General features: G+C 50.5%; 1 protein-coding gene across 1 annotated transcript; it reads right to left on the minus strand.

Moving 5' to 3' along the window:
* Nucleotides 1-7429: 7429 nt before the first annotated feature.
* OR2H2 (olfactory receptor family 2 subfamily H member 2) lies at nt 7430-8370 on the minus strand. Its single transcript, XM_072813902.1, is given in 5 exon segments — nt 7430-7511; nt 7513-7831; nt 7834-7954; nt 7956-8267; nt 8269-8370. Coding segments are annotated over 5 exon segments (936 nt in total).
* Nucleotides 8371-11513: the final 3143 nt, after the last annotated feature.

The raw sequence follows: 11513 nt of genomic DNA on the forward strand, positions 1-11513 counted from the left end.
CTACTGCTGAGGATGGTGGAAGAGAGCCCTGAGTGCTTCCCTCTGCACTCTGAGATCTGAGCAGTTTGGCAGGAGGCTGCTGGCCAGGGGGGAAGGTATTGAATGGTCAATGAGGCCAAGGAGAATTGCTCTTACAATTCTTCGTGTCCTCTTAGAGAAGAGTTTCTTTGCAGCTCCACGTCTCTCTTTCCCTTCAGCCCCGGGTTTTTTTCTTTTTCTTAAGACGTTCTCATATTTTTGCAAAAGAGGTGAAGGGTTGAGTGGGTCCTGTCATTTCATCATCCTGTTTAGAAGCCATTTTCTGAAGTTCCATGAGAGCTCAGACCAAGGCTTGACAACCAGTACACTGTGATTATTCAGCTAGGGCCAACTGGGCTCAGTGTGAGTCACCCTCTGCCTGCAGTGGCACATTCTCACGGAAATGGGAAGGAGCCTGCAGAATAGGGAAGCCTGCAACGAGGAAAATGAACACTTGGCTTCAGAAGGGCAGCAGGAGCTGCATACCAGCCCGTGGTAGAACTCAAACACCAGAATTACCACCTCCTACTTTTTTTTTTTTTTAAGATTTTATTTATTTATTCATGATAGTCACAGACACAGGCAGAGGGAGAAGCAGGCTCCATGCACTGGGAGCCCGACGTGGGATTCGATCCCGGGTCTCCAGGATCGCACCCTGGGCCAAAGGCAGGCGCCAAACCGCTGCGCCACCCAGGGATCCCACCACCTCCTACTTTATTTGCACTTTAGGTGGGGTGTAAATAACAAACAGAATCAGAAGTGCTGCAGTGACCCAGGGCAAGCCAGACTTCCTGAGCAAGCAGAGTCGGGGAACAGCTGAATGATGGCTGGCAGAGGCCTCTGGGGACAGTGGTGAGACCACAGCCTTGCCTCCGTTCAGACAGCATTCGCCCAGGCAGGGTTTGGAGCCCACCGGGGTCTGGCCTCCCTGCCTGGTCACTCACACACAGCATGTGGGAGCACTCTGGGCTATGCTGCTTTTGTTATCGTTTCAACAAACGAGTTTTGATTGGGGATGCTGCTGGGTCGGGCATTCCTCTGGGCAGGGGGCTTCACAGATGCACATTCTTATTGTGGAAAAACAGAAGGAAGGTCCAGAGTACAGAAGCAAAGAGGTGGGAGAGAAACCAGCAGTGTTGGGCTTGGTGGTCCTCAGCTGTGAGGCTTGGGAAAGCCCTTGTAAGGAGGAAGGTGTCATATACTTTGGCAAGGAGACTGCAGCTCAAAGAGGGAGCCCTTGTCCAGGGTCACAGCACCAACAAGGAGTGGAGCCCACCGTCAAGCTGCATGTGTTGGGATTTACTGCTGTAGAACCCGTTACCCTAAACAGTGGCTTAAGACACTAGTCATATTTTATTCCTGGTTTCTGTGGGGCAGGAACTCACAGTGGATGGTGGGGAGACACTGGGAGGCTTGAAGGCTGGGGCCGGAGTCATTGGGAAGGTCTAAAGTTGGGCGATGGCTGTCAGATGAGACCTCAGTGGACTGTCAGGTGGAGCCCTCCCGTGGCCTTTCCACGTGGGCTGGGATTCCTTGTGACTCGGTGGCTGGGATCTAACCGGGTGTGTCCTGGGAGAGATGGGAGGGGAGAGCTTCAGCTAGGGTGACCCTGTGTCTTTTTTCCTGGCAAAGCCTTGGAAGTCCCGTGGCATCACTTCTGCCAAATCCCATTGGTCCAGGCAGTCACAAGGCCTTACAAGTCCAGGGGAAGAAACACAGACCCCTCCTCTTGGGATTAGCATCACAGTATAAAAAAACCATGTGGGATGGGACACATATGCTGTTGCAGCTGCCTCTGCACATCACCTGCTGCATCTGGTCTGCCTTCTCCAAAGCCAGGTTTATTCCCGCTCTCCATACCGCTTGTCTACACCCAAAGCTGACCACCCAGTCTTGCCTCATTGCTGCGTTCAGACTCTTATTAGGCCTCTACTCCTGGACACTTCAGGGCTGGCAGCCCTACACTGTTTTTTTTTTTTTTTTTTTTCTGCCAACCACAGACATTCCCACGGTCCTTTGTCATTTCAGGCCACTCTGGACTAATGTCTTTTGGTTTATTCACTCAGTCTTTTGGACCAGGGAATTTTGTTCCTTTGCATTTCATGGCCCATTAGCATAAGGGAAGTCAGAGCACAGGCTTCCCCCTCGCACTGCCAAACAGCAGTGATTTCAGAAGAAATCACTTTGCCAATATGTCATCCCCTTATATGGTACCCTGGAGCAAGGAAGGAAACGCTAGAGGCTGTCTCAGGAAAGGTAAGCCCTGGCATCGGCGGCTGCTGGGGTGGAACCTACTGAGGCTTTGTGGACTGGGCACTGTGACAGCCCCCGCAGCAGGCAGAGTGCCCCCTCCGTGTGTGTGGAGAGGGGTAGAGGAGAAGAAAGATGGTCAGTTTCCTCTACCCATCTCAAGTTCTCCAGCAGGACCATGTAGAATCACTAATGACTCACTGACAAGCAGAAGAGAGGTTCACAAGAGAAAGATGCATACACTTGGGAAACCAGGGATGAGTGACCCAAGAGGTGGGTTACAGGGGGGCTTACCATTGTAGGTCAACAAAGGGAAAGGGGCTTGGGCTTCAGTGTAGTTGAGGAGCGAGGTCAGGGGAGGTGTGGTACACGAGGGTTGCAGAGTAAGCTTGGTTATGCAGAATTCAGTCAATGACTTTACCATTGACAGAAGGTGTGAGGAGTCTTGGAGTTCAGGGAGGATGGCACCTTCACAGATGTGCATTTCCTCCTGCATGGCTGGACCTCAGTGGCCTTGGCTCAAAATAATCCATATGCCAACGATGCCTATTTTGGTGGCGTCCTCTGGTCCCCTCCAGGGGTAATTCTGCACAGACAAAACAGGAAGCCTGACTCCACCAGGGGCGGGAGGGTACATGGGAGCTGGGCCCTGTGCATTCACGTCTCCTGATGCAGTGAACCCCGCAGAAGGGAACTGATGCCCATTCCTGAATAGGCAGCTGAAACGCTGAGGTTCCCCAATGCCATCCCTTAAATGCTTCCAACTCAAGTGCTATACTAGGTGGGTAGATAAGTGCCCCTCCTCATGGGACCTAAATCTCACGGGCTTCAAGCATTTGTAAGGGACCCTTTTTCCAGTGTTACCCAATTCAGTAGCTGACTTGCATCCCTAACATCTCTGCCTTACTCCTTAATCAGAGCTTCCTATTGTCACACATAAGACAGCTTAGCTCTTTACACACGGTAATTTGGCAAATATTTCATATTAACTGCTCCCACTGCGGTGGCTCCAACCTCCAGGAGGAATCCTCTGGTTCCCACACACCCAAGCACTCATACACTTTGTGACCTCTTGATTGTTTTATGAACAGGAGCCATAGAGCTGGGAGGCCCGCAGGGGGGGTATTCAGCCCCACCACTCCTGGTGGCAGCAGCCCCAACAGGTGGAAGAGAGGGAGGGGACCTTATGGGGACTTGATGGAGCAGATGGATACCAGTCTCCTGTTCCAGCAGGAGGGAGGGAGCTTTCTCATCCCCCACCCCCAGAGCAGCTCCGGCAGTGAGAAGCCGGCAGACTTCTGATTCCCTGTCTACTGCGATGCATGGGTACTTCATAACAGCCTTCTTCTCTCACCCATTTGTCCTTAAAAAAGAAAAGTGTGCCTCTCCTGTGCTCCCTGGACTTGACCACCATTTTGCTGCACTGTGTGGGTCCCAGATTGCAATTCTTTTTTTATTCCTGAGTAAACCTACTTGTGCTGGTAAAATAACTGACAGTTCTTACTTTTAAGGCTAACAGCCTCAAACTCAGTTTCTTAAGCTGGAACGATGTCTCTGACCATCCTTCTCTTCCCTGGACACTTTGAGGGTTATAATTAAGTTTAGGATAGATTTTCTCCTGAAAGAATTACAGATCAATATCCCTGATGAACATGGATGCAAAAATTCTCAACAAGATACTAGCCAATAGGGTCCAACAACATATTAAGAAAATTATTCACCATGGCCAAGTAGGATTTATCCCCGGGACACAAGGCGGTTCAACACTCGTAAAACAATCAATGTGATTCATCATATCAGCAAGAGAAAAACCAAGAACCATATGATCCTCTCATTAGATGCAGAGAAAGCATTTGACAAGATACAGCATCCATTCCTGATCAAAACTCTTTAGAGTGTAGGGATAGAGGGAACATTCCTCGACATCTTAAAAGCCAGCTACCAAAAGCCCACAGCAAATATTCTCAATGGGGAAGCACTGGGAGCCTTTCCCCTAAGATCAGGAACAAGACAGGGATGTCCACTCTCACCACTGCTGTTCAACATAGTACTGGAAGTCCTAGCCTCAGCAATCAGACAACAAAAAGACATTAAAGGCATTCAAATTGGCTGAGGAAAATTAACAAGGCAGGAAACAACAAATGTTGGAGAGGATGTGGAGAAAGGGGAACCCTCTTGCACTGTTGGTGGGAATGTGAACTGGTGCAGCCACTCTGGAAAACTGTGTGGAGGTTCCTCAAAGAGTTAAAAGTAGACGTGCCCTACGACCCAGCAATTGCACTGTTGGGGATTTACCCCAAAGATTCAGATGCAATGAAACGCCGGGACACCTGCACCCCGATGTTTCTAGCAGCAATGGCCACAATAGCCAAACTGTGGAAGGAGCCTCGGTGTCCATCGAAAGATGAATGGATAAAGAAGATGTGGTTTATGTATACAATGGAATATTCCTCAGCCATTAGAAACGAGAAATACGCACCATTTGCTTCGACGTGGATGGAACTGGAGGGTATTATGCTGAGTGAAGTAAGTCAGTCGGAGAAGGACAAACAGTGTATGTTCTCATTCACTTGGAGAATATAAATAATAGTGAAAGGGAATATAGGGGAAGGGAGAAGAAATGTGTGGGAAATATCAGAAAGGGAGACAGAACATAAAGACTCCTGACTCTGGGAAACGAACTGGGGGTGATGGAAGGGGAGGAGGGTAGGGGGTGGGGTTGAGTGGGTGATGGGCACTGAGGGGGACACTTGACAGGATGAGCACTGGGTGTTATTCTGTATGTTGGTAAATTGAACACCAATAAAAAATTAATTTATTAAAGAAAAGATTTTCTCCTTAAGCTTCTGGTAAATAACTTCACATGTAGAATTAATTCAGAACAGAACGCTAGTTCTAATGCCTGTGTTAAATCATTTATTCCTCAAATCAGACTCCTTCATGTAATTCTCCACTGCATCTCCCGACTAGGGCTTCTGTGTTTATGGAGCTGAGGGGCAGGTGGAGGTTTCCAAGTACTCATGAGAGAAAGGGCAGAGGTGGTCATGAGATAAATCATGTAAGTGACTTGAAAGCTGGGATTAGAGTTCGCATGACGTGTAGGGATGAGATGAGGATATTAACACCAGATGGGGGATCTACAGTAAGATCAGGACATAGTCTAATAGGAGGCTGAGGAGATACTGACATTACAGTACATGGATGACTGGAAAGATTGGGGTGAACACAGTCAATGTGCTGTTGTGAGCAGATGCAGGGACAATCTTCAGCCAAAGCCATTTGTGTTGGGACTAGAATAAAAGTAGGATTTTTCCTTTTTCATATTTCATCAGCACGTATCAGAGAGAATTTGGTGTTGTCATTGCCGTGAAAAAGCCGAGAGACAGCATCTGTGTGGTCAGGACCCCCGGAATGCTTTACACATGCTTTGGAGAGATTCGTTCGTTCATTCATTCATTCATTCATTCATAGAATTAATTTGGTGCCAGTTTTTGGCAGTTTTTGGTTCTTGCCTCCTGGGAGCCTGAAAACTAGTGGAGGATCAAAGCCAGGAGCACAGCCAGGAGCTAGAAGAAGACTTCTTCCAAGCAGTTGCTGTTTCTTGATCACGTGGGATTCTTTGGATGAAGTCTGATTCCCAGGAAGGACACCCTCACATGGACACTCAGATTCCATGTGTATTCCATGTGTATTTCTAGATTGGGATGATTCCCTCAGAGTTTACTGAGAGGCTGAGACTTCTGATCTGGCGGCAGAAGCCTCTTTGAACCAGAAGACAGGGTGAGAGCACAGACCCTGAGGCAGCCTCCCGGGGACAAATCACTGACCCAAAGCTGCTGCTTCAACTTGGGTCTTACCTGGTGCATCTGGGAAAGAGGATCTGCTCCCTGGTGACAGGGATCCAATGAGTCCGCATGTGGTAAGCTCGTTCCATGGTCCCTGGAATGTCCTATGCCAGGCACGAACACTCGGTGACGGCGGTGTCCTCATTTCCATCTCTCTGAGTGGAGAGTGGGACTGATGATGACCTCCAAGGGGGTCTTAAGTCCCAGCCCTGAAGCCAGGCGCAATGCCACCGTTCGACGGCAGAGGTCGCCAGAGCCCACCTGCTAGAGGCGCCCCTGGCTCTGAGGTCGACCTGGGGCTCCTGGGTGCGCAGAGGGGGTGCAAGCAACGAGGTGACCTTGGACTCTGTGGGGGAGGGGCCAAACAGACCAGTGGAGACTAGGGGAGGCAGGGGGGGTCGAGGTGACAGGGGAAGTAATAGGCAGAGATGACCCCATGAACGCCAGGGAAGGAATGGAGGGTCCCAGGTGACCAGTGGATGCTGCTGGAAGGAATGGAGGAGCCGAGGTGACCCTGTGCACAATAGAGGAAGGAATGGAAGGGCCGAGGTGATCCCTGGACGGCGGGGGGAGGGAATGGAGAGGCCGAGATGACCTGTGAGTTGGGGGCAGGGAGAAAGGCTGGATCTGAGGTGACCAGTGATGTGGAGCAGTGAAATGCAGGTCCCGAAGTCACCCATGGGGATCCGGTAGAGAGCAGAGATATAGTGGCACACAGGTGTCCTCTGATGTAGGAGGAGAGAAATGCAGGTGCCCAGGTGACCCTCGCCTCTTTCTCCCTTGGCTCCTCTGTTCCCAAGCTAAGGAGCTGGGACACTTGAAGACCATAAGAGAGCAGGCATGGCTTGGATCTTCGGTCTAAATTGCATTTCTTGGGCTGGTTTCAGAGCTGGCCTGACCTCAGCTGCCCTCCTGCTGTCCTTTGTGAGGAAGAGTGGATGGACAATGCAAAATATAAGTAAGTGGAAAAGCTGGGCAGAGAAGCAAATGATGTGGCGGGGATCAAAATGGGGGTGGAACCATGTTATGACAGATGATTTAGGCACATCATGGTGGAGGCAAGGACCATTAAAGACAAAATAAAGCAAAGAGGAAGTAATCTGATTTGTAGACTGCTTCACATGGAGATGTGCATCCCTCATCAGCCCAGGCTCTGTCGCGCAGGCAGGGCACACACAGAAATGCAGACGTACACACACACACACACAGAGCCATCGTCCATGGGCGTGGGGGGATGGGTGAGGGCACAGGTGTGGGGAGCTCCTCTGACAGGAGCCTGACGACCGCTTCTGGACTGGAAAGCACACGGAGCGGGCTCAGCTCTCCCTTGTATCCCTGTCCTTCCCCAGCAACCTTCTGACAGCCCTCTTTACCTCCTTGGTTTTCAGGGTGTAAATGAGGGTTCATTGCTGCAGTGCCCACGGCACAGAACAGACAGAAGAACTATGCCCCTTTCTGGGCATAGGCATTCTGGGGCTGGAGGTAGACAGCGACGGCTGATCTGTAGAAGAGGGTGACCACCACGAGAGGGGAGAAGCAGGTCCCACATGCTTTCCTCCACCGGTTGGCTGAGTTAATCCTCAGCACTGCCTGGGCAATGGCACAGTAAGAGACCAGGATGAGGCCGATGGGCATGAGCAGGATGAGGATGCTGGTGACAGCCATCTGGATCTGGTTGTAGGTGGTGTCCCCACCAGACAGTCTGATTAAGCTGGGACCTCACACACGAACTCATTCCCCTGCTGGTGGGGACACAAGGGCAGGTGGAGAGTGGGTGGTGTCTGGACCACCGACTCCAGCAGACTGATGGCCCAGGCCATGGACGCCAGCTGCCGGCACAGGCAACGGGGGCATGATGATGGTATAGTGCAGAGGCTGGCATATGGCCATGTAGAGGTCAAAGGCCATCATGTTCAGGTGGATGCACTCTGTGGTCCCCAGGAACAGAAAGATGAAGAGCTGAACAGAGCAGCCAAGGAAGCTGGTGGTCTTTGGGCTGCAGAGGTTGACCAGCAGCTGGGGGACGGAGCTTGTGGTGAAGCGCAGGTCCAAGAAGGACAGGTTGGAGAGGAAAAAGTACATCGAGGAGTGGAGCCTTGGGTCCCGCACAGACAGCAGGATGATGAGGGTGTTGCTCACCAGAGTGAGGAACAACACAACAGGAAGTGAGGACAACCACAAAAAGGATTCTCTCTAGCCCTGGGTGTTCAGAGAAGTCCAGAAGGAGGAAGCCCCCAGGGGAGTTCTGGTTGCCCATTTTCCTGCCCCAGCCTGGAAGGATGAGGGCGGTGTGTCCTGAGCTGTTGTCCCAAACCTCCCCTGGTACTGGTCAGCTCACCCCAGGTACATATCTCCTTTTCTGTCTCCACCGTGTCCTTTACCAGGCACTCCACCTCCACACTCTGCACCTCCTTCCCTTCATGTTCCTCCTGGGCAGTGCTGTCCAGCAGGCTTTGGGGGCAGCAGGACTTGCTGGGGGACAGGCGGTGCTGGACACGGGGGCCTCAGGCTGATGGGCTGAGCACAGCGGAGGCTACTGGAAAGCATGCAGTACTGAGCTGATTACTTCAGGACCACATGGTGGATGCGTCTGTGTTCTGAGTGCTGTTCCAAGTGTTGTATCGTCCCTATGCATTTGTTGGAAGAACCAGCAAAGTAACGTATTTTTATAATGGATTTTTAGGTTGTAGCTATCTCTGTAGAGTTGATCACTTCTCTATTTGTCAAATGAATTTTGGAGAGCTATTCATACTACATGTATTCTGTGTGCCTTTTTTTTTTTTTTTTTGCAAGGAACCTGATTTGAGACAGAATGTTGTGTCTATGGAGAGGTTTTCCTTTATTTTTTTTAAGGTTTTATTTATTTATTCATCACACACACACACACACACACACACACACATACACAGAGGCAGAGACACAGGCAAAGGGAGAAGCAGGCACCATGCAGGGAGCCCAACGTGGAACTCGATCCCAGGTCTCCAGGATCATGCCCTGGGCTGAAGGCGGCGCTAAACCGCTGAGCCACCTGCGCTGCCCAGAAAGGTTTTCCCTTTGTGTCTAAGGACCCCATTCACAGACCAGTATGGTTGCTCAAGTTGCTAAGCCAGTTGTCTGGCTAGGGGATCTGGTCCACATGCCCAGTCACGTCCTGGGAAGCTCACAGGCAGGAGGCAAGCATGGCCCCAAGCCCATTAAAATCATTGAGGGCTTCACAGGAACATTATTGAAGACCTCGAGCCTCCAAGGTCAGGAATACCAACATACTCAGTGAGGGGATAGGGTCTATAATAAGCTGAAGGGCCAGTTTGGGTGGATATATTGGGAAAGCTTCCTAGAGGAGGTGACTATATGTTTTCTATAAAAAAAGAGGAGCATTAGGCCTAAAAGGCCAAGCCATGGATGGGGCAGGAGGCTGAACCACTGGTGATTCTCTGGCCTTAGCCAATGACCCCCGGCCTCAGGACGGCTTGACATGGGGGCAGCTGGCAGAAGTACCCTAGTGGCCTGCAGGGTAGCCTGAGCATCTCCTAACACGTGTTCCCATCCTGTTGCATCTCCATCCTGTTAGAGATTTCTGCTGCTGTATCTTCCCTGGTTTGTTTTCATATTTTAAATATTTGTCATATTTGTATACATTTACAAAAGTGTGAGTAGAGCATATCTCTACAGTTTAATGAGTAAGACAGTCAACCCTGGGCATGACCACCAATAATTGAGTGAATGTTTCAAGTGTCTAGAAGCTCCGTGTGCCCACACCCCAGATGGAATCACCATGCTGAATTTCTAATAGACTATTCCTTTGTTTTCCTTTGGAGAGAGAGTTTACATAGACCCTTTGAAAATGTATAATTTAGTGCTTTTTATTTTTTATTATTATTATTTTTTAGTGCTTTTTAGTATAGTCACTACCGTGCAACCAACACCATCAGTCTCCAGAACATCTCATTGCCCTAAAACAAAACATCACGCCAAGGAGCAGGGTCCTCTCCTTTACTTCCCTTGTGATATCCAGTTCTTGTGACCTAAACTGAAGCCAGCTGTTTGTGTTACTCCTCAACTATCATCCTAATCAATTTGTTTGCATTCTGAGTTTCACATTCTCCTGACTCTCCCCTCCCTCCTTCCTGAGCCTCTGTAAGTGGTCTCCCCTTCCAGACCCCTCACCTGTTCTCCCTTGTCTCTGTCTTCTCTGCTTTCTTTAATTTACCCTGACCCTGTCATTCAGGGGTTTCTGCATTTACTCCTTTCTTGGGCCCCAGGAGTGCCAGCCAGCAGTGTGCTGGGAGCCAGGGCATGGGTTGGGGGGTCCACGCACAGGAGATTGTGATGATGCAGAGCTACTTGCTGGGGCTATTGGTAGCTGCCACCTGTGGACTGTTTCCCATGGCCTCTCATATACCCAATCACCAGGATCTCACAGCAACCCTGCACACAAGGTGCTCTTATTCCAAATGCATCAAGAAGTAAACAGTTTTAGAGGTTGAGAAACTTGGCGAAGGTCAACCTGCCAGTAGATGTGAGGCCCAGAGTGTAGACCCAGTTTATCCTCCACTCTGGTGCTCCTCTCTCGGGGGCCAGGTAGCAATGGATGTCTCCTAGGAGAAGAACAGACTTTCTACTTACCCAGAGTCAGAATAAAACCCCCTCTGCCACCAGTGATGACAAAACTCTTCACTGGTGCCTCCATGTGGACATTAGGAGGAAGACTTGCCAAAGAGCAGTAGGTATCCTGGAATGGCTGTTGGGTCACCGGTCTTATGAAGGATTGTTAGTGCCAACCACCAGGCACGTTCCGAGGCACACATCCATCGGATGTGCTGGAGCGAGCTCATACGAGCTCTTGACTGGTAACTTTTGGGGACTTTGTGAGAGAGGATTATGCCGTTGGCAGCTGGGACCAGCCATGGCGGGAGTACGCCATGGAAATTGGTCAGCCCATCAGGCAGGGTCTGTGTCTCCCCCAAACAAGCTGGTTGCCAAACAGTTACCAGTTCATCTCTGGTTGCCCACAGAGCTGCTCTGGGTGCCCTCTCCTCTGATACAAAGAATCTGAAGCAGAGAAAGATGACATCCCTTGCCTCAGACAATACAGTCAGTGAGCACGAGAGTTGATATTTGAACCTAGGTGGGCTGGCTGCAGAGGCTGTGTGCCAACCTCAGCTCACCATGTCCCTGCAGGGAAGGTGAGGCCCCAGAGGTCAGAGTGTTGTGCGCAAGATTACGTATCTGAGAAACCACCAAAAAGCCGACACCGATGCAAACACACGAGGGTTTATTAACAAGCTCGAGCTTGGGTCCAAGTGTACCCGACACAGCGGAGCAGGGACTTGGACCCCAAGGTGGGTTCCAGCTTAGTTTTATGGGCTGGTCTAGGGGACCTCCAGAAGGGGTGGAGGA

This window comes from Canis lupus, chromosome 37 (genome assembly GCF_048164855.1).
Source record: "Canis lupus baileyi chromosome 37, mCanLup2.hap1, whole genome shotgun sequence".
Lineage (NCBI taxonomy): Eukaryota > Metazoa > Chordata > Mammalia > Carnivora > Canidae > Canis > Canis lupus.